General features: G+C 38.0%; 1 protein-coding gene across 3 annotated transcripts in view; it reads right to left on the minus strand.

Moving 5' to 3' along the window:
* The window catches only part of AKAP7 (A-kinase anchoring protein 7), a 144,259-nt gene that overhangs the window by 79,487 nt on the left and 40,615 nt on the right, over window positions 1–24,157 (minus strand). For all 3 annotated transcript variants that reach the window (XM_028125341.2, XM_088024249.1, XM_028125342.2), the window contains exon 6: window positions 4,939–5,051. In XM_028125341.2, the coding sequence (XP_027981142.2) occupies window positions 4,939–5,051 (113 nt within the window). The remainder of the gene's footprint in view (window positions 1–4,938; window positions 5,052–24,157) is intronic.

Consider the following 24,157-nt stretch of genomic DNA (forward strand, 5'->3'; position numbering starts at 1 on the left):
GCAGCCAACACTCAACACCACTGGGAAATCCTCACACTAGATCTTTATGACCATTCCAGTGGTGGTAAACACTCAACCCCTGCACCTGACATCTGTCCACATCTTTTATGTAAGGAGCTGTTTTACCTTCGTGAACAGACCAATTATGGCTCCAACTTTGAATTTTGTGTTTACACTGGCATGGATAACAACTTTTTAGACCATAAAAAATAACTGATATATGGCAAAAAAAAAAACCAAAAACAAAAACAAAAAAATACCAACTGAGGTACTATTACAGAATAATAGGTTACAGCTCCTGTAGATAATAATGAATGGATCATCTTAGCTATCTCAGAATTGGCCTATAAAGATCCGGGGCACTTCTCTACCCAGAACACCCCTTTTTACTAATAATTATCACGTCTACCCTGAAAACAGAACCACCAGTATCTTAGGAGTACACCAGTATCTATCCACCTGACACATAAAATGATTTCCAGTTGGCCTTCCAGCAGGTCAAACTGAAATATAAAGAGTACACCAACCTCAAAACAGAGCATCTTAGTGGGAGACATCATTAGCTCTTTTCTAGATACTTTCACTATGCATCACCCATCCATCAGAAACTCAAGGAACACTCCTCAAGATCATGGAAACCTTCAAGTATTCTGCATCTTGTGGCTTCCTTTTACCCTTGATTTTCATGAGACAACTAACTTGCCCATCACCATATCTATGATCAGCCCCCTAAGGCTCCAGTCTTCCTCAGAACCTAAGCAAACCCCTAACCAACCAAGAGAGAAATTCTGGGTGTGTCAAGGGGAATCTACTATATTCCAGGTGACATTAAGGTCAGCCGTATTCACTGATCTACCAGAAGAATTAAGGGCTAAAAGAGCAATTGTTGGAACCTATCTTTTACCTCCAAAATACAAGGAAGCACATTAAGCTGTGTTGAAGGCAAACCCAAGGAAACTATCTTTACACAACTTTATTTATGGTTTACATTTTTATGCTGTTCCACAGTTCTTATAAGTTATCTATTTTAATAGCTTCTTAAATCACTGATACAATTTGTAGTAACTGACCTAAAAATTCCCTCATTGTAATGGAAGTTATTTCTAATTTTTCCTCTATTATGGATATTGCTTCAGATATCCATATGTATATGGATATAAACATCTTTATACATAAAGAATTCCTTCTTTAAAATTATTTCTTAGTTATAAAATAAATAAGTCCTGGGGATATAGTGTATAACATGGTGATAATAGTTAAAAATACTATATATTGTAAAAAATATATATACTATATTGTATATTTGAAAGTTACTAAAAGTAGGTCTTAAAAGTTCTCACAACAACAAAAAAAGGTAACTATATGAGGTGATGGATTTGTTAACTAATCTTATTATGGTAATCATTTTGCAATATATTAATATATTAAATCATTATGTTGTACACCTGAAACTTTCACCATGTTGTATGTCAATTTTATCTCAATAAAAAAATTATTTGTTTAAGATAATCCCAGCAGCATGAACCTCTTAGTGAAAGAATATGAATATTTTAACTTTCTTTATGGGAACTGTTTAATTCACAGCTCAAAGGGCCATACCAAGCCACCATTCATAATCTTTGATGGTCCTTCTACCTCAAGCTTATCCTAACAAATGTTCCTCTAATATAATGCGGTTGGAAGTATAAATTGGGGCCACTGTTTTAAAAGGCAATTTATGGTGTTTTCGAAAAGCTGAATATATAATACCCTTTAACCTTGACACTCCATTTCAAGAAATGGGTTCTTTGAAATATTGGCATGTCTACCCAAAGGAAAATGAACATGGACGCTTACTACAGCATTGTTTGTGCTAGCAAAGAAACAGAAATTAATGTAATTATTCATCAAGAGGAGAATAAATTATGATAAATCAAAATAATGTACATTTATTTCTGTTTTAAAGAAACTACATGCAGGTATTTGCACCTATATACATTTGCAGTGTATAGGAAAAAGTCAGAAGAATATACTAGTAGTGGTAACCTGCAGAGAAATTGTATTGGGAAGAAGGGGGTGGTAGGGTGGTACTGAAGGAAAATTGTATATTTCACTCTATAGGTTTGCATCTATTTGGACTGTTTACAATCACCAAATATTTACCTAATACTTTTATAATTAAAATCACTTTTAAAATAAAGTACTTGAAATAAGACAAACTTTTAACACTCCAGTGATAAAAACCTAGTTTCCTAACCTCTCTCTCTCTCTCTCTCTATTTTGTAATCAATCTAAACAACATTGAACACTAGCAATACATTCCACTACTGATTTTATCAACGTCCACTCCCTTACAAATGAGTGAACCCGAATAAAAACCCAATAGAGAATTAGTGCTGAGAAAGGAGGATAGTTGGAAAGCTAAAAAGTTAAGAAGAAAGAGACTGAAGAAACACATATTTTCAAATAATCTGTATTCCAAACCACAAAGCATAATAAAAATGCACTTTTATGCATGCTACCTTTTCATACTGGCTTTAACTTTTACAGTGGAACAAGTGCATAAAGAAAATGTTGGCTATTTATTGAAACCTGCAGGTCTCTGAATAGTCTATTCTACAGAGAATCTGGATCAGAATCATCAGTGGCACTGATCGAACATCAAAAGTCACGATCTTTAGGTACAACTCCAGATCTGAAGCTAGAGGGTGGAAATCTGCAGCTTCGGCGTTGACACATGAATCCCAAAGTTTAAAATATACTTTCTTAAGCATTCAGAAATACTGGACATCAGAGTGGTACATAGGAACAGAGTCATTCTATTATTGAAGAGAAAAATCTCTCATTTGGCTTTCTGAAAGGCAGTGAGGTCATACTTTATTTTCTAAAGATTAAGCTTTCTAATCTAAACAAAATACAATGATTTAGATTTTTTTTTAAGATTTTATTTATTTATTTGACAGAGAGAGACACAGTGAGAGAGGGATCACAAGCAGGGGGAGTGGGAGAGGGAGAAGCAGGCTTCCCGCTGAGCAGAAAGCCTGATGCGGGGCTCAATCCCAGGACCCTGGGATCGTGACCTAAGCCGAAGGCAGATGCTTAATGACTGAGCCACCCAGGCGCCCCTGATTTAGATTTTATATACCATTCAGGCAGGGACTGTTTCTATTTTGATCAGAACTCTGGGCCCAGCAGCCCATGTCTGGCACGTATTAAGCATGCAGTAAATATTTGTTGAATTAATATGGCTTGGGCCAGGGAGCTCCTCACGTGATGACAGAAATTAATTTGGATGAACTGGACGTGGCCAGTGGGAGAGAAGAATCTGGGCCTGGGAAAGGGATAAGATGGATTCCACACAGGGCTCTGTCAGGGAAGAATGGGCCACTTCACATTTGTAAGTCTCGTATTCCTGCTCTACGAAATAAGGGAGCAGATTCTGGGAAATTAACTGCCAAGAAATCATTTAAATTTAGTCTGAAATGTTAAAATTCAGATTCTAGAGTAGTTTAAACACTCCTGTGATAAATGTCCTTGTGTGCTCTCAAGTAAAAGTTAATGCCATACAGACAAAACACTTTGAAATGTGGATATTACCTTCACCACTGACTTGTCATTCTGGGATTAAGTGTGAAATCACTGGGAAGAGAACAATCCATTTGAAAGCAAAACAAGAAAGATAACGAGTAAAGAAGTAAATGGTCAGTCTGCAAGTTTTGTCAGCTCTTATTCCAAATTTCAAAATCTATTATTTATACAAATTATTTTTACCTAAATATTCAGGAATGGTACCTGATTTAGTTATTGAATGTGCGGGATAGTTATCAAAAGAAAAAAAAAACATGCAACGTGTCTTTTTGAAAAGGTATTCACAATAGTTTGCACAACCACAGGATGGCCAATCACCCAAACACATGTTTTAAAAGATAAAAAAGACTATCTGTGCACAGAGACATTAAATACAATAGGTACCCAATTTAGAAAAGAGATCGACTTACTAATAAACATGACCTTCATTTATAGAGCTGCAAATCAGTCTTAACTGCAGCAAGGGATCATGGAGAGCAGGAACAAATATTAATCTGCATGCCTATCTCCAAAACCCTGGTATGTTACAGCAGGTCAGCAGATGGCTAAATTTGCATGAGAAGCTCCCTAGGCCGAAACGGGAAAAACAATGAAGAATGCCCTTAGGATTCTAGGAGAAAAGCTCACGAATCAGAAGAAAACCAAAAGTTACTTCAAACTGAGGGAGGAGGGGGTGGCCTGGGAAGGCAGAAAGTCACCCTGAGATTTGGGAGGTCAAGAGACATATCTCTCAGTTCATGTCACTTCTGCCCATCCTCAGGGAGAAGTACATTCAAGTAACGGGGGGATTGGGGCTCCTCAACTACCCTCTTGCCCAGTCCATGGAACACCTGTTCCAAGTCCTCAGTGGAGACAACTGCTAAAAGCACAAGGTTGTCTTCTGGAAATCTTGAAAGAGCTGGGTAAAAGGGGATAAAGAAGCTTGTCCCACCATGAAGAACCCAGTTCCAGTGAGCAGCACCAGGGTATGCAGGCGAGAGGAGGAAGCTTGGAGGGCAGCAGGCTGCAAACAACCAGAAGCAAAGAAAGCAGTAAAACGGGACCCTGGCCCTGCCTCGATGCTCTTCAAGGGATGAAGCGGACGTGGCATGAGAAGCAGCATCAGGAAATGTTGGTCCAAATATGCAGCTAAATGTTGGCAGAGGATGTGGTAGAAGAGCCCCAGTGGCAAAGGAGGGCACAGCTGGAAGAGCCTGCATGGAGTCTCGCGAGCCAGCATCCCTGGGAGTGGAAAACAAACTGACTTGGAATCCCAGGACCGAGAGTGGTAGGGCGTCAAGAACCACTACAAATGTCACTCATGCCCCGAGCATGCTTAGTAAGGCTGGTGTAGCTGGTAACACAAGGCTTACAATCAAAATGTTCACTCACCTTCTTCCGGAGCCATGGTGCTTTGGACAATTTCATAAAAGTCAAGTGAGGCTTAAAACTCCTGTTTTCTCCTGCCAAGATGCCCTTTTCTTGAAATGTCCTTTTTGCAGCCTCTAAAGAAAATAAAAACATAAAAATGCTACTGTAACACATGGCTATCTTTTATTATAAAAATGGCAATTCAAAAAATAACAAATTATTTTATAATGAAGATTGCTTTATATACCTGTATGAGATATTATTTTCTAAAAAAAAAAGAATAAAACCACAATGTGTAGGACAACATATTATTAAATCTGCAGAGATTTCAAACTTTAAGCATACAAAAGCAACAATTTGAAAAGGAAACATCTAATAAATAAGCGTTTATCTGATATGATGCTGATCTTCACTAAATATCCTAGCAGTGCCCATATGCATAAAAAAAGGACTAGTTTATCTGTAATCCATAATATCTAAAACTTCTACCTCTGACTAAGATGGAATAACAGAAATCAGATTTACCTTCCCATCTGAAACAATGAAAGGACAAAGTATATAAAATGGTGGTTTGTAAGATACTCTACTTATCAGGCAATGAAGGTCAGTGATCCTTTAGAGAGGAGAAACAAACAAGGTGAGCCCTTCAACTGCCCAGCTTTCATCCTTGAGTGTCTAGGACCCTGTGCAAGGAGGAGAAACCCAGGTGGAGCTTAGTCATCTCACTGGGTCGAGTAAAAAGAGCCGAAAGTAGGGGAAGCAAAGGTATCTACGGCTCACAGGCAAGATTCCTAGAAAAGTGAGACCTGTGCAGAGAGAAAACCCCACAGATCTACAAAGGGTTGCCATAGAGTATTCAGCTGAGTATAGACCAGTGCATATATATTAGGAAACTACCTGAGGATGGGGAAACACATTCAAAAGGATTAGAGGGAATGGTGCCCAGTGCTCATACAGGGGCAGGAGAATTGTCTGTTCCCATGAGCCAGGCTGGAAAAACCTCAAGACTTCTGGGAAACTGGGTAGAATGAACAGAAAGGTCTTACCTCAGTAGTGGGGAAAAATTAGCTTTGAACTGGTACTATTCTAGTCCCATCTAAAAAATCTTACAAGCAAGATCCAAAAGGAAAAAAAAAAAACTGTCTCCAAGTAACTGAATTGTGTCCCAGAACAAAGCCCAAGAAGTAGACTATCCAAACCCATCAAGGTAGACTTCACAATGCCTGGCATCTAATAAAAAATGTCCAGGCATGCAAACGAACAGGAAAATGTGACCTACAATGAAGAGATAAATCAATTCACCAAAGGGAACTGACACAAATGTTAGAGTCAGAAGGTAAGAGAATCAAAATAGCTGTTATAACTGTTTTCTTTATGTTCAAAAAGTAGAGACATGCAAGATATAAAAAAGACCCAAATCAAATTTATAGAGATGAAAATTGCAATGTCTAGAGAAAAATAAACTGGAATTAATGACAGATTAGACATTGTAGAATAAAAAATTAGTGACCCTGAAGACATGGCAATAGAAACCACCCAAAATAAAATACAGAGAGAAAAAAGAAAGAAAGGAAAGGGGAAGGAAAGGAAAGGAAAGAAAAGAAGGAACATCGGTAAATGTGGGGTAACTGCAAGTTGTCTAATATATGTATAAGTGAAGTCCCTAAAAAAGAGGCAAGAGGAAGACAGAGAAAAATATTTGAAGAAATAATGCCTGTTGGGGAATGAGAGTTGCCACAACCACGACAGAAAATAATCTAGGCAATAATTTTTAAAATTTAAACTGCACAAGTAGTTGAACCAGCAAATTCAATTCTAGGAAAATACACAAAAATAAAATTATCAGCATATAAAATTCTATATAGAAGATATTTAGAAATGTCTGAATTCACACAAAGTAGAAATAACCTCATCAATAAAGAAATGGTCATTAAATTACCATACAGCATACTAAGGACTATCACAAGAAAAAGAGAATCAGAGCTACACATCTTGAACTGGAAAGATGCCCATGATCTATTAAGCAAAAAAAGGCAAGTTGCATGGTTAATTTAACAATAATATGATTTCATGGCCTATTTAAAGAAGATAAACTCTCTATGTTTTATTAGCATAAAAATGGTATAAAATACCTTAGGATGAGGGTTGACATTGAATAGAGATAGAGGAGACCAGTAACATGTTCTTTATACATCTGTATATTGTTTGAGTGGTTACAACGAGCATGTATTACTTCTGAATAAAAAAAGTTAAAAAAAAACTAAATAAGCACAATAACTGACTAGACATTAGCAATATAACATTATTACAAGTGCACGAGCATCATACTGGAATGCACAAATATGTATGAAAAATTCATAGTTTTCAAAGATCTTTGGTAAACAACTTTACATTTGTTCTTTCTACCTCAAAATCAGGTAGGGCTAATCCCTAAGTTAATTTTAAAGATAAGAAAACAGAAACATAAGAAGTTGATGCTCAAAGTCACCCTCCTTATTAGTGAAGAAGGAACTGGAATCCAGATGCCATCGCTCCTACTCTGACCATGTTTCAAGCTGGATAAAACCCTAGCTTAAACCAAGGTCAGCGAAGGGCACAAAAGCTGCTCCAGCAACTGAATGAGGAAAAGTAAGGCAGGGCATTCTGTCATCTTCCACCACACCCACACACACACTGGTTTCAGTCAGAGAAGCTCCCCTGTTTTATGCATGCGCTTCTAAGTAGCTTTTCATTTTCTAAAAGGATTCCAATATTTACCCAAAAACAGTTTGAAAAATCAACGCTCAAAAAACACACAGAGAGGGTCCCTTTAGTAACAATAATCCTGCCAGTGATGTCCATTAAAAAATAGAAACAGGTGAAATATAAGGCAAAAAAAAGTCTTCAAATATCAAATAAAACCACATCCAATCCAAATGTTTAGTGAAAAATTGTTCCTTTTAAATTCATTTATTTCTTATCAATGTTAAATATGCTTTAATTTTTCTAACAATTAAAAATCATGAACCTAGTAGGAGATTATCTAGTATTTCCAGAAAATGTGTCCTAAAAAATAAAAGATGTTTTTAATACAATAAATACTAGTGTCATAAGAATGCTTTAGTTCAACCACCAATTCTGTTGGAATCTGGAAATTACTAATGATACATAGAATTATAACCAGAAATACCTGGATGAAAACAAAACCAAATATATTTCCATCCAATCTGATTATTTTTTACATAGGGTAAGACTTCAGTTTTTTTGAATGGGAACCCGAAATAAAAAAGATGTGGGAGTGAACAAAACAAAGATACAATAGTATCCTTTCTGAGAAAAAGAAGGGTTTGCTGTAATGACTGGTCCATACGAAAGTAATAAAATAACAGGGAAGAGCAGAGTTTCAAAACAGAAATACCCGCACAAGAGAAAATTCAAATGGATGCATTCTTTTTACCAATGACATAATTATTAGCCCCATCAGTGATATCTGGTATGCTGGCTGGCATGAAGGATAAAAAGCAGAGAAAAGGACCTGCCCTCCCAGGTGAGGAGATCCTGGAGCAGAGATTAGTAGGAGTTAATCAGCTAAGTACCCACAGTGTCTGGAGCATGTGCTTAGCATCTATGGGTATTTAATAGTAACCTACTGAATTTGAATTGAACATCACCTTTGTGCTAGGTGTTTTATGTATGCTTGATCATCTACTCCTCCAGATAACCCTAAGAGGTAAGTTATTATTCCCATTTTTAAAAATTAAGAAACTGAGACTCTGAAATGTCAATAGCTTACTCAAAGATCACTGAGCTAAGTCGTGGTGAGGATAGAATTTGAACTCAAATCTAACTGACTACAACATTCATGCTACCTCCTATGTGAAGAATCTAAAGTCTTGGGGGGCCTAGCTGACTCAAGTGGAAGAGTATGCAACTCTTGATCTCAGGGTCATGAGTTCAAGCCCCATACTGGGTGTAGAGTTTACTAAAATAAATAAACTTTTTAAAAAAGAATTTAAAATCTTCTTTCTCCCAAGTTATTTTTTAAGATTTACTCATTTATTTATCTGAGGAGTGTGAGCGGGGGAGGGGCAGAGGGAGAGGGAGAAGCAGGCTCCCCGCTGAGCAGGGAGCCTGACTCGGGGCTCGATCCCAGGATCCTGGGATCATGGCCTGAGCCGAAGGCAGACATTTATCTGACTGAGCCACCCAGGCGCCCTTCTAAAAAAATTTCTTAAATACAAGGTAAAATCTGGTTAGCTTATTTTAAAACTTATATAGCACTTATGAACCACAGTTGACAAACTCAGATCTGGTCATTTGCTCACTCATTCAGCAAATAATTACTGACGGCTACTGTCGTCAGGTACTGTTCTAGCTGTGGGAACGACAGCGATGCACAAAGCAAATCCCCTGCCCTCGGGGAGCGTCCACACATGCTGGGTGCTGTCAGGTATTGATCAGTGATAGGAAGAGAAATAAAGCAGGTGAAGGAGCTACAAAGTGATGTGGAAGAAAAGAGGCTGTGATGTTAGAATGGCGGTCTGAGAAGCCTACTCTGAAGAGGAGACGGCTGAGAAGCTACCTAAGGGGAGAAGGGTACTCGAGGCCCCGGGACAAACTTACGAAGAATGTTTAGTAGGTCCAGAAACAGGAAAAGGAATAAAAAGAATGGAACACCTGGAGCAGGGCGGGTCAGCCTTTGGGGAAGAGGTAAGAATGGGTTCAGAGAAGTAGGCAGGATACTCGCGGGCATGATAAAACCTTCAGATTTTATTCTCAGTATGGTGGGAAATTCTGGGGGTTTTAAGCAAGGAAAATTTACGTGAGACTAACTTTCTTTATTCATCTATTTCAGCTAGAATATACCTTTCTTCCTGGTGGAAGAAATTTAATCTCAGGCAATTCAAAGTGCTCCGCTCTTTCCCTAGAGCTGTATTTTAGCGGAAGGGAAGGTAGCTAATGGGGTGTCAGAGTGGTTTCGATGGGGGTGTAGCGCCTGGCTCTTGGGTCACCATCTGGCATCTCCTGAGACATGCACCACGCTTGATTTTGTAGCTGCCGCCTCCCTCATTCCCATATATAATGACTCTGCCACTCCTGTGCCCTCTCAGGCATGCAAGATTTCATTCTATGGATCATCACACCATACCAGGGCAAGCAGGAACTCGCTGGGCCTGTCTCAGGCCCTTTACCACTTTCGTGCTACTCTTGAGCACACAAAAATAACAGAATTTCCCGGGGCCAAGGTGGAAAGGGTCAGAACACTAGAAGGACACCCAACACACCATACCACCCTCACTTCACCTCCACTGCCACTCTGGAAGCAGAGGGAATTCTGGCTTGCTGGCTCTATGAACACACCCCCGGAGGAAGGCACAGGGTCACTCCTGCTCTCAGACTGATGTGAGTTTCTGCTGTGCTGTTCAGGGGATGATGAAAGGGCAAGAACTCATACTCTACCTTGGCCTCTAGCTCTCTTCTTTGCCTGACCCTGAGAATGTTTTCTAGCATCAAAGCCGGAAAAATTTATCATTATGCTTAGGTGTTGAAATCCCAAAGCATTTTCTCTATTTTTCTTGCTATATTCTCTCTCTTCTGAGAACATGGGTGCCACTGTCCAGGAGGCAGCTAGGCACAGAACAAAGGATACAAGAAATTCAAGGAGAAAAACTCAGTATCGCAAAATATTATCCCCACATGTCCAAAATCTTAGCTTACTGGGGCGCCTGGGTGGCTCAGTCGTTAAGCGTCTGCCTTCGGCTCAGGTCCTGATCCCAGGGTCCTGGGATCGAGCCCCGCATTGGGCTCCCTGCTCGGCGGGAAGCCTGCTTCTCCCTCACCCACTCCCCCTGCTCTTGTTCCCTCTCTCGCTGTGTCTCTGTCAAATAAATAAATAAAATCTTAACAAAATAAAGATCAAAATCTTAGTTTGTTATTTTACTTTCATAATATCTACTAAATGCTAATATGTGCTAAATGTGACATTTTGATCACCATTTTAAATGTGGGGCATGTCCTAAAACCCATCACTGCTAGTCATAGCAGCAAATGATTTTTCCTCTCTCTTCTATGGTAATAAGTCAAGCAATGGACCAATAAGATGAAAAAAAAAACCAAAAACCAAAAACCCAACACTGTTCTTAGTTACAAACAACAAATGGCAACTTTGGCTGAGTTAAGCAGGGAAGAAATGTATAAGAATACCAAGGGACACCTAGGTGGCGCAGTCGGTTGAGCACCCAACTGGGTTTCAGCTCAGGTCCTGATCTCAGGGTCAGGGGATCAAGCCCTATGTCGGGCTCCATGCTCAGCTTGGAGTCAGCTTGAGATTCTCTCCCTCTCCCTCTCCCTCTGCCCCTCCCACTCATGCTCTTTCTCTCTCTCTCTCTAAAATAAATAAATCTTTAAGAAAAAAAAAAAAAAAAGAACACTGGGAGGACTGGAAGACCAGGCTGGAAGGCTAGGAGGCCAAGCAGATGTCCAGAGCTGTGGTGGAGCACAGGTAGAAGGCCGCCACCACCTGCTCCCACTGGGGTCACTGCGACCATGACAGCACACAGAGGGCTACAACTGCAGCCACCTGCCTGCCACTGATGACACAACCCGTCCCCAGAACAGATTCTGCACAGTCCTTTTTTGTTCGAAGTCCTAGCTTCTGATTCAAAGTCTAGACCAAAGCAAGATCATGTTCCTAGCACCAAAGCAACCTGAGGAAGAATGTATGTGACACAGGAGACAGTGGGGAAGAATTTAGATGCTGGGCAGCTAAAAAAAAAGACAACAGTCCAGCATATGCATATTTTAAAACAATAAGAGTGTATTCATAACATCTACTATTATAATTAACTTATCATCTTTTGGCTCATGTAAATTATAAGCAGGAATATCTTTCCTCAACTACTCTCATAACCCAGCTCTGACCCTCTCTATTATGGCATACCCACAACTGTTTTAGATAGACCTCGAGTTAAAATATTAGGCTGAATCATGCAAAACCATCATTTTTGTCAAATACTGGCAATGTCTGATGGCTTACCATATACAATGGTGGACTCACTAAGTTCCTAGGATCTGATTTAAGGGATCAGGGCATATTTTCTAGGTCTTCAAGTACTTGAAGAATTATCACATAGAAGAACTGCTGACAGCAACTCAGCAATATGTTCATATCAATCCAGAAAACAGAACCAGCATGAAGGTGTGAAAGCAAAAATTCATTTCTTTATATACTGAGCACTTCCCATATGTACCAGACACACAGTCTGCTTGCGACAGCAAACACAGCCCTGCTCTCACAGAGCTTACAGTCTCAGGGGACAGATCTGGGCCCAATAAAGAGGACTCAACAATGTTCAGAGTTATCAAAAATTACAAAGATATAAGGAAAGAAGTTTTGTTAAGAGAAATGAAAACAGTAGGCATTTGTACTGTTCGTTACTATCTACATTAGCTTTCACATATTATTTTATTTGATATGACAATCTCATCAATTGATTGTAAAGATACAATATTTTTCTATTTACTGGTTTCAGTTACTTTTTTTTAAGATTTTATTTATTCTATTTTATTTTTAATAAGCAAGGGGAGCGGCAGGCAGAGGGAGAGGGAAAAGCAGACTTCCCGCTGAGCAGGGAGCCCAATGCGGGGCTTGATCCCAGGACCCTGGGATCATGACCTGAGCCGAAGGCAGCTGCTTAACTGCCTGAGCCACCCAAGAGCCCCAAGGTTTCAATTACTTTAGATTTTGACCCAAGAGTTCTCATTATTCACTGGGCCTGAAATCTTTGATGAAGGATATCTATTCACAATACTGTTTTAAATAATATGTGTCACAAAGCACATATAATTTGTTATTAATGTGTTTTTCCAGTATAGTACATTCTCTAGGTAGACAGAAATAGGGAAAAGAGAAATTGTTGCCTTTTTTTTGAAAAATATTTCTTAGTATTGGTTTCTTATTCCTATTAGTATAATCTATTGCTTAGCCAGACTACAGGATAATGGTTAAGGAAATACCATTCTTGAGATAAGAGTTTTTGCTGGTGTGAAAACCACATGTCATTTTTCATCTACGCTAATTCATGTTCTGGAGGAAAAGCTTATGAATAATTTAAGAGACTGTTCAATTCCTCCTAGTACCACAGACATTCCTTCAAGCACTAAATAGAAAATCACACAGCAAATATATCAGACATCCTTCAAAAGTCAGCTAAAAACACTTTCTAAATAATATAATTTACCTCATAGCTAAAGATGCAAAATGTCTGAAGAACAATTTTGTAAAGTGTATTTTAAACACCAGGAAACTTGGCTATATAAAAGAAGACTGAAATGAATAATTTAATAAAGAAACAATATTTTATAATCCTAACAAATACATTACAGTTTTACCTGTTTAGGCGAGTTTGTTTGTTTTATTCAGCAAACATTTATTGAGTGTGTTAAGTACTGGGAAGTTTTCTCTGTTTTTTAAATTTTAAATAGACATATTTTTACATAGGAGATCTTCTTTACGTGAACTCTTTTAAGTATGTAGCAACAATAAATTTATACTTAAAATGTGAAGAAATTGCTAAAAGTTGTCTGAAAGTAAACCATGACAGATCAATTTTAATAAAATCATATCTTTTTAATTATACACATGTTCTTATAAATTTCTTTCCTTTTCTTTTGCTATTTTTTCCTGTTTCTAACATCGTGAGGGATAGTTATATGATAGCATGATATATAATTTGAGAATAATCACAAAGAGGTTTATTTTTTTATTGAGGTATACAAAGAAGTTTATTAATAAAAATAGTCTAGAATACGAAATGTAAACTAGGTAGTCCTAACATACTCTTAAGATTAAATATTCTATTTTAGATGCAACAGAAATAATAAGTTGGATTTTAGTTTTAAGAAGACTGATCTGTGATTAGACAATACACCATACAATAGGAGGTGATAAGGTCTTTTCTTGCTTTCCATCTGGAAGATACTTTCTTATACCATCGTAAGCTACAGTAAAACTATGTCACATATAATACAAAAGATCTCAATAAAATTTTAGAATAACTTTTTAGCCATCTAAAACTTTAAGTAAAAGCCATACAACTGTTTTTGTCATTCCTGTTATTACTATTTAAAGGATTCTTGTTTCCGTATGCTCCTCAAACTGTTCCATTTTTAGATGGTTTTAGTAAGTTATTTGATACATAATGGCAGGCATAATGTTGAAACGAACTTCATTTTAAAATTTTTATACTCATCATTTTAAGCAAATATTTCCAATTGATTACTGTGTAAAACTGTCAAATAGAATTTTATTTTTTTTTAAAGATTTTATTTATTTGACAGTGAGAGATGTAGAGAGAGAGGGAACACAAGCAGGGGGAGTGGGAGAGGGAGAAGCAGGCTTCCCGCGGAGTGGGGAGCCCGATGCGGGGCTCGATCCCAGGACCCTGGGATCATGACCTGAGCCGAAGACAGACGCTTAACGACTGAGCCACCCAGGCGCCCCTCAAATAGAATTTTAAAATGTTTCATTCTTAAAGGCGAGTCTTTAAAATTACACCTTGATGCCAGAGGCATCCCATTCATTCCACTGCAGTAGAGGAAGGAGACCCAGATTGAGCATTCCAACACTGGCCCAGTTCTCCTATTATTCAACTTGTGTTCTTGGACAGGTCACTTAACCTTGACAGTAAAAGTGATGAGGCTATTACAAATGATCTCTCAAGTCCCTCTCCTCATCCTAACAACCAGCTAGGCCAAATAAATTGTCAGAGAATGCTGGTACATCATCCATCAGGGATTCCATTTCCCTTCATTTTTAAAGAATTTCTTTACTTATTTAAGAGAGAGAGAGAGAGAGAGAGAGAGAGCATGAGTGGGGGGTGGGGCGCAGAGGGAGAGGGACACACAGACTCCCTGCCAAGTGCAGAGCCCCATGTGGGGCTCAATCCCAGGACCCCAAGATCATGACCTGAGCTGGAGTCAGATGCTTAAACGACTGAGCCACCCAGGCACACCCCCATCAGGGATTCTAGACACCAGGACTGGATTTTACTGTCATACAAAGATTTAGACATGAATATAAATAAGGGAAGAAAGACTATGTAAGGTTAAATGTTCTTTCAATTACACTTTTATGTTTACATCAGACATTTCTCACTGGTTTATATATCCATTTAAAAGATATTTATTGAGCCTCTCTTACATAGCAGGCTCTGGGGAGACAAAGATGAAAGATTCCCTCAAAGAGTTTTCACTCTAGTTGAGGAACATTGATTTCTAAACAATCAAATCCTATGAAATATTACAGTTTCTACAGTAAATATCCATCTATGGAATATAGGGGAGATTAGGAGGGAAAATGGTCATTTCTATTCTGAAGAAATCAGAAAAGCCTTTATTTTGGAAGTGACCTTTGAAATGTTTTATAAAAGATCAATAATACAATCGGAAAAAGAAATTAAGAAAACAATTCCATTGACAATAGTTCCAAAAATAATAAAATACTTAGGAATAAACTTTAACAAGGAGGCAAAGGACTGACAACTACAAAATGGTACTGAAAGAAATTAAGAAGACACAACTAAATGGAAGACATTTCACATTTAGGGACTGGAAGCCCTAATACCACTAAGATGGCAATACTACCCAAAGCCATCTACAGATGTAATGTAATTCCTACCAAAGTTCCAATGATGTTTTTTGCAGAAATAGAAAAAAAAAATCCTAAAATTCATATGGAATCTCAAGGGACCCTAAATAGCCAAAAACTCTTAATAAAGAAGAACAAAGTTGGAAGTCTCACACTTCCTTGTTCCAAAATTTACTACAAAGCTACAGTCATCAAAAGAGTGTGCTCACACCTGTCAGAATGGCTAAAATCAAAAACACAAGAAACAACAGGTGTTGGTGTGGATGTAGAGGAAAAGGAACCCTCTTTTTTTTTTTTTTTTTTACACTGTTGGTGGGAATGCAAGCTGGTGCAGCCACTCCAGAAAACAGTATGGAGGTTCCTCAAAAAGCTAAAAATAGAGCTACCATACGATCCAGCAATTACACTATGGAGTCTTTATCCAAAAAAGGCAAAAACACTAATTCAGAGGGATACACGTACCCCTATGATTACTGCAGCGTTATTACAATAGCCATAAATAATAATAATATAAAAACAAATATAAATCAATAATAAATTAAATAATAAGTAAATAGTTACTTACAATAGCAGCCCAAGTGTCCAGCAATAGGTGAATGGATAAAGAAGATGTGGTATACAATGGAATATTATTCAGCCATAAGAAAGAATGAAATCTTGGGGCGCCTGGGTGGCTCAGTTGGTTTGGCGACGCCTTCAGTTCAGGTCATGATCCTGGAGTCCCGGGATCGAGTCCCGCATCGGGCTCCCTGCTCAGCGGGGAGTCTGCTCCTCCCTCTGACCTTCCCCCCTCTCATGTGCTCTCTCTCTCATTCTCTCTCTCAAATAAATAAATAAAATCTTTAAAAAAAAAAAAAGAATGAAATCTTACCATTTGCAACAACGTGGATAGAACCAGGGAATATAATGCTAAGTGAAATAAGTCAGAGAAAGACAAATACCATATGATTTCACTCATATGTGGAATTTAAGAAACAAAACAAATGAACAAAGATAAAAAAAAAGAGAAAGACAAACCAAGAAACAGACTCTTAACTATAGAGAACAAACTGATGGCTACCCGAGGGGCGGTTGGTGGGGGGATGGATGAAACAGGTGACAGGGATTAAAGAGTACACTTATCATAATGAGCACTGGGTACTGTACAGAGTTGTTGAATCACTATATTGTATACCTGAAACTAATATAATACTGTATGTATATTAATTATACAAAAATTATATAAAATTATATAAAAAAAGGAAAAACACACAACAGTGTGGTACTGGCAAAGAGGTAAACCTATAAACCAATGGAACAGAACAAAGAGCTCAGAAATAAGCCCTCTTGTATATGGTCAAATGGTTTTCAGGCAAAAATGCCTGGACCCATTCAGTGGGGAAAGGACATTCTTAACAAATAGTGTTGGGAAAATTGGATATCCACATTGTAAAAGAATGAAGTTAAACCCTTACCTTATACCATATACAAAAAATTAACTCAAAATGGATCAAAGACTAAACTAAACATAGGAGCTAAAACTATAAAGTCTTAAAAGAACACATAACTTCATGACTATGGACTTGGCAATGATTTCTTAGACATGACACCAAAAGCACAGACAACAAAAATAAAAATAGATTAATTAGACTAAATTAAAAACGTCTGAAAAGTTAAAAATTTAAAAACTTTAAAAAATTAAAAAGCTATAAATTAAAGCTGGAAAAAAGAGAAATACCTTCCATTTAAATAAGTGATATTATAAGTTCTGAATGTTCTCAAATGTACCAGTTACTGTACATTTTGGTGATTAATACAAGATTCATAAATATTGAGCTAATTAACTACATTTAAATATTTTTAAATATACAAAATTCATGAACCCCTTTAAGAAAAACAAAGCTGTGCATCAAAGGAAATGATCCGTAGAATGCACAGGCAACCTACAGAATGGGAAAAAATATTTGAAAATCATGTATCTGATAAGGACTAAATATCCAGAATATATAAAGAACTCCTACAACTCAGGACACCTGGGTGGCTCAGTCGGTTAAGTGTCTGCCTTAGGCTCAGGTCATGATCCTGGGGTCCTGGGATGGAGTCCTACATGGGGCTCCTTGCTCAGTGGGGAGCCTTCTTCTCCCTCTGCCTGCCACTCCCCTTGCTTGTGCTCTCTCGCTCCCTGGCAAATAAAGAAAATCTTAAAAAAAAAAAAAAAAAACTCCTATAACTCAACAACAAAAAACCAAAAATCTGATTAAAAAATCAATGAAGAAGAGACATTTCTCCAAAGAAGATATATAATACGCCAGCAAGCATATGAAAAGATGCTCAAAATCACTCTCATTAGGGGAATGAAAATCAAAGTCACAATGAGATATCATTTCACACCCATTAGAATGACTACCATCAAAAAAAACCAACAAAAACAAAAAACCTTCTGGGCTCTAGGACGACACCTACGTTTCTGGCCCATGTTCCTTTTAGGATAGTGGAGAGGGTTACCAAAATAGTAAATAGGAGAGCAGAAACAAGGTTAAGCAGTAAAGAAGTTTCAGAAACCTGAAAATATACTTAAATAAAGAGGTAAGCCAATAAAATAAACTGAGAAGATGTATTAGGAGAGATTAAAAAAAGAACCAAGAAAGTGGTATCTCAGTAGCGAAAAGGTGAGTTTAAAGCATCTATTAGGTTTAGGAATTAGAAAGCCATCAGTGGCCTGTGCTGTGACATAGTAGGTTATAACCCACTGACTGCTGGAGCTTAAAGAAAGGAGAGTAAGCACACATAAAGAATTGGAGACAGATATCAGAGGCTACGCTTTTACAGATTTGGCTCAGAAGGGAAGGAGAGGTTCAATGCAGGAGCTGTGGGAAATTCAAGGTCAAGGGAGTGCTGAGTTTTCTGTTATTTACATTGTTTCTTGTTTGTTTATTTGTTTGGGGATAAGAAAGGCATAATCCAGTTAACAAAGTTGGGGAAATGAGCTGATGAAGAGGAAACGCTGGAGATATGGAAATGCCGTAAAGAGAGGAAGGAACTGGTAGAGCAAGATCCAGATTGCCACACCAGATCAAGAACACAGCTGAAGAGATTAGTCTTAGGTAGACAGAAGACACCTCTTTTCCTAAAACTATACGATTTAAAAAGCCAAATGCAGTAGCGGTAGGTTTACTACATACAGGGAACAAATGAAGTGGGTCCCAGCCTCAGTTTTATCTGTGGGGGGAAGAGCAGGTTAAGGGAACCTAAGAAAAGGCTGGAGCAGTTGACAGGGGACAGGAGAAAGAAAAAACCAGGAGCAGTGGGACTGCTGAACAGGATGCTGCTGAGTCTGGAAAACTTATACTTGCAGGAGAACCAATCTATAGGACTGTACACTTTCTTCATTTTTCTCACGCATCTGATAAAACTACTCATTAACGTGTGTTACGTGTCACACATTCTAGAAGGTACTAAGTAAACAATGGTCAACAAAACAGTCATGGTCCTTGCCATCATGGAGCTTCATCCAGGAAACGATGTCAAACAAAATTACACAATTACAACCTGTAATGAGGCCTGTGAAGGAGGCACACCAGGTACAGTGACAGAGGGCTCACTTATGAGGAGACTCTCTCTACAGGGCACAGGGAAACGCTCTCCGAGGTGGTGACATTTGAGCTACAGAATGAAAAGGTCCAGATGAGGGTCTACTCAGACATTTGCAAAAGTTCCATGGCAAGAATGAACTCGGTGAGTCCCTAATGAACCATGATAAGACAGGAGACGGAGGCAGGAGACCAACACGGAGACACCATGGACCACAGTAAGGAGTCTGGAGTTTATTTTGCCCACGTGTTGAGGTAAAAAAGCAAATGGCTAAACTGATCTACCATTGGTGTTTGCCAGCCTGCAGAAAGAGAAGAACAAGAAGACAGGACACCCGAAAGAACCACCCACGGAGTGAGGCACCATGAGGCCGTGACCAGTTTAAGAAGAAATAAACTCCGTTGGCCAGGAAGAAGAGAGCAGAGACCTCGGTGAGGTTCCACAGCATGAATAGCATGAGGTTCCACAGCATGGAAAGAAAGTGAAACAGCATAAAGGGAGAGAAGTTAGGGTGCTAGACAGCTATATCCGATTTACGGTCTTAGAATAGTTCAGGTGGATGAATAGCCAAAAGGTATCACTATGCTTATGAACTGGGGGAGCAGAGTATGGGTATTAGAGGGTACCTTCAAAGAAGTCAAGGGATTTTAAGAAAAGTAATAGCTGTGATGGTAGCAGTGGGGGTGGTGGGTATTTATCATTATTATTAATGATAATAGCTACCATCTATTTACCATTGTATATGTGCCAAACACTGTGCTAAGCATTTCATGTATGTTATCTCAGTTTATTTTGAGAACAGTCATTATTATGCTTGTTTTACAAATAAGGAAACTGAATGCAATGTCAGTTCTAAAAGACTCCAAATCCACAGCTCACTTTGAGCCAGGATGTTTGGATGGTTGTGTTCATGGTGCTGCAAGAAAAGGTCACAATGTGAGCTAGGAAACAAAGTGCTCAAAAAGTGAGAGGAAATATTTGGACAACAGCAAAGAGGAGAGGTAGAGGGTAATAGCAAGAACTACCAATAAGAAAAGGCTTGTGTGTGAGGGTAGAATGGGAACAAAGCAAAAGAGAACTAAGAGAACATGGATGACATGTCTGGGCCCCACGGTGTGAGGCACTGCTGGAAAGAACAACCTGCACCCAGAGGAAGCTGCGATCTCAGACTGGCAAATAGATCAGCTAAGGCAAGAAGGTAAAGGGGATGCTCCTGAAAGCCAGGAGTCCAGTTGTTAATTTACAGTGTAACCGACTAGCGTAGTGATTAAAAACACAGAATCTGGTGGAGGATGGGCAAAACCAGTGCAAGGACTCAAAAGTACAAATTTCCAGTTATAATATAAATAAGTCAGGGGATGTAATGTACAACATGGTGTCTGTATTTAATAATGCTGTACTGCATATTAGAAGGTCGCTAAAAGAATAAATATATTTTTTAAGAGTTTATTTATTTGAGAGAGAGAGAGAGCACACACACAAGCAGGGGTAAAAAGGGGTAAGGAACAAGCAAGACTCCAGGCTCAGCACAAGCTGGACACAGGACTCAATCCCCCAACCCTGAGATCAGGACCTGAGCAGAGGCAAAACCAAGAGTTGGGTGCTCAACCAAGCCACCCAAGTGCTGCAAGAGTAAATCTTAAAAGTTCTCATCACAAGGAAGAAATTTCTAACTATGTGAGGTGATGGATGTTAACTACTTATTTCACTATATACAAATAACAAATCATTATGTTGTAAACCTGAAATTAATATAACGTTATGGGTCAATTGTACAATAAAAGAATATGTCTAACAACAGGGAAACAGTAAAATAAATTAGGATGCAATGGAATACTATATAATCAGTAAAAATTCTTTTGGAAACTATTTCATGTTGATGATAATGATAGCTAACTTGAGAGCATTTATTCTGTACCAAATACTATTCTTTATGTACATTATATTTCACACATATATTATAATGAATGATAGTAATTTTTTTTTTTTTTTTTAAAGCACACAGAATCTAGAGCCAGGCTGCCTGGATTTGAGTCCTGGCTCTATGACTTACTATCAAATTATTTAGCCTCTTTGTGCTTCAGTTTCCTTATCTATAAGATAGGGAAGATAATAATGGTCCCTATCTCATAGAAATGCTAAAATTAAATGAGTTAATATTTGTAAGATGGTAAGAATAATGGCACAAAGTAAATTCATTTAAGTGTTTGACTGAAAATCAAGTAAAATAAAAGAGGGGATGTAGGGAACCACAATATGCCACTCCAAAATACGCCACTTTGGCACAAGAATTTTGAGCGAATGAGAATCAGTAGATGCAGAAAGAAACCTTCCAGATCTTTCCTTGGCTGACTAAAAGCAGACTTCTAGAAAATGAGACTGCCCAAAATCCCCTTACCCAGGAAAGTCTTTTGGCCAAGATGGACCTGTACAAACCTTACTCTGTTAGAGCCCCCCATATGTTTACCTTCCCAAAATTTGCCATTCCAGAAAGCCTAAATCCTTTTTTTGTCTTATCATTTCTCTACAAAGTTGCTGTTCTTCTGTTAAGATGCCGTATCAGCCAAAGTTCTAACCATCCTTTTGAGTTACTCTTCACTGCATCTTCTCTACATGATGTGTACTGCACACATTAATAAAATCCTTGTTTTTCTGTTAATTTTTTATTGGTCTAATTTTACAGGGCCCCTGGGGGACAATCCAGGAGGGTGGAAGGAAAAACACATTTCCTCCCCTACAGGGACAGTGGAAAAGGGTAAAAGAGGGATGTGAAGGGACAGGAAGTGCGGGGAACCTGTGCCTAGAGAAGCGTGCACACAGAAGCAGGGCATTCAACAGAGCCTCTGAAGGTCCTCAGTGGTGCAGGCTTGTGATTCAGACATCCTGATTGGGGAGAAAAGCTGGTCTTTGCTTATTCTAAATGAAGTGTGGCAAAGGTGTTCTGATGTTTTTATTTATTTTTTTATTTTTTAAAGATTTTATTTATTTATTTGAGAGAGAGAGAATGAGAGATAGAGAGCACGAGAGGGAAGAGGGTCAGAGGAAGAAGCAGACTCCCTGCTGAGCAGGGAGCCCGATGTGGGACTCGATCCTGGGACTCCAGGATCATGGCCTGAGCCGAAGGCAGTCGCTTAACCAACTGAGCCACCCAGGCTCCCTGTTCTGATGTTTTTAAACACAGACTAACCCAGGCCATGAAGGGGAAGGATGCCCACCTACCTGTGGTAGTGAGAAGTCCAAGACTTCTAATATCTTCTGTTATAGAAGATATTATATTTCTTCTGTAATAGAGCAGCCTAGAAAGGCCCAAAGATACCAGCAACCAAACAGATTCCCCACAACAAGCAGAAAACACAGGGCATATGCTCCCCATCTTTTCAGGGAAATGACCATCAGCATAAGAGAAAGTATAATGTTCAAATGAACATCCTAAAAACCTTTCACTTTTCCTTATATGAGATAAATACACTTGGAATGTTTTCTCATGCTAACCAAGGGCACTTTTCTCATTTAAAAAAAAAGATTTGCAAGAACTATTGTAATTCTAGCAGGCTAAACTTTTAGCAATCTCTCAATCTAATACACACCTTAACAAAATTACAAAATTACATTTTGCTGAAATAAATGAATGAAATCATATTCATTTCTACACAAACAGCTTTGCAATGCAATTTCATCATTGTAAGATGCGGAGAAATGCCATATAAATGCATAATTTTCACTATCTTCTTAGCTCTATGAGCTACCGTGTACTTCTAAGGAGAAAGTAGGTGCTGTTTTATTCTGGAAAAACAGAATCTCTCAAGGTCAAGATAGGAAGCTGAGACACAGAGTTCTGATGCCACACACCTTACTGGCTTCCTCAAGCAGCTATCCCATAAACCTACATGGACACGGTTTGCAAAGATGGGCTTGGTCTCTTCAGCCCACTAGGCATCTACCAGAAACAACAGTTAGCAACAGCACATCTGGATGCATAATTCAAGTACTGATGGTAAAAGCACATAGATTCAGACTGTATTAGTCCAAAATGTAGAATAATTTTCTTCAATTTTACACATTAAAAAATCTAAATTATTCTTGATCCTGTAATTTTTCAGTAATGAATTCAAGTGTTAGGGCCTAAAATTCAGTTCTTTTTTCGTAACAACTATATAATATTTTAAGAATGTTTCTTTTAACTTATAAATTTAAAACTCTGTGAAAATTAGGTAAATCAAACTATTCATGAATTATAATTTTCAACAACTTTTCAAGTTAGTTTTACTTATAATATGTACTTAAACTTCATCAATACTTTATTAAATTTATTTTCTTTAAAAATGCTGTTCTCCATTAAGTCAAATTAGCTCTGCCTTCACTATTTTGAACAAATAAGATTTTATTTATTTATTTATTTTTAAAGATTTTATTTATTTATTTATTTATTTGAGAGAGAGAATGAGATAGAGAGCATGAGAGGGGAGAGGGTCAGAGGGAGAAGCAGACTCCCTGCCAAGCAGGGAGCCCGATGCGGGACTCGATCCCGGGACTCCAGGATCACGACCTGAGCCGAAGGCAGTTGCCCAACCAACTGAGCCACCCAGGCACCCTGAACAAATAAGATTTTAATATTCTTGTATCAGCATATACACACACATAGTTTATTACACTTTTAAGAAATGTAGTACACCCTGGTCAATTCTAAAAGTAGAAATATATTATTTGAGTAAGTAGTTTATAAAATGTGATACAAAGACAAATTACATTATTTACTGATACTGCTGGACTAAAGCAATACCAATCCTGAGGCATTCTTGTCAAAATAAATCTAATGAAGTTGTCAAAATAAATCTAATGAAGTGAAATGTTGACAAAAATTCTCTGTATTGAACATTCTATCTGAACACTATATATATGGAGTATTAGTCCATTTATTGACTAAACTTGAACAAAAATTTTCCATATACACATTTAAATATTTAGATTTCTTATAAAAGTGTATGAAAACTATAATCAAAAGCAACAGTACAAAATACACATAAAAGATTAAAAGCAAGCAAT

The sequence above is a fragment of the Eumetopias jubatus genome, unplaced genomic scaffold, assembly GCF_037043125.1.
Source record: "Eumetopias jubatus isolate StellerSeaLion01/CBP00866 unplaced genomic scaffold, mEumJub1_p1.0 scaffold_6, whole genome shotgun sequence".
NCBI lineage: Eukaryota > Metazoa > Chordata > Mammalia > Carnivora > Otariidae > Eumetopias > Eumetopias jubatus.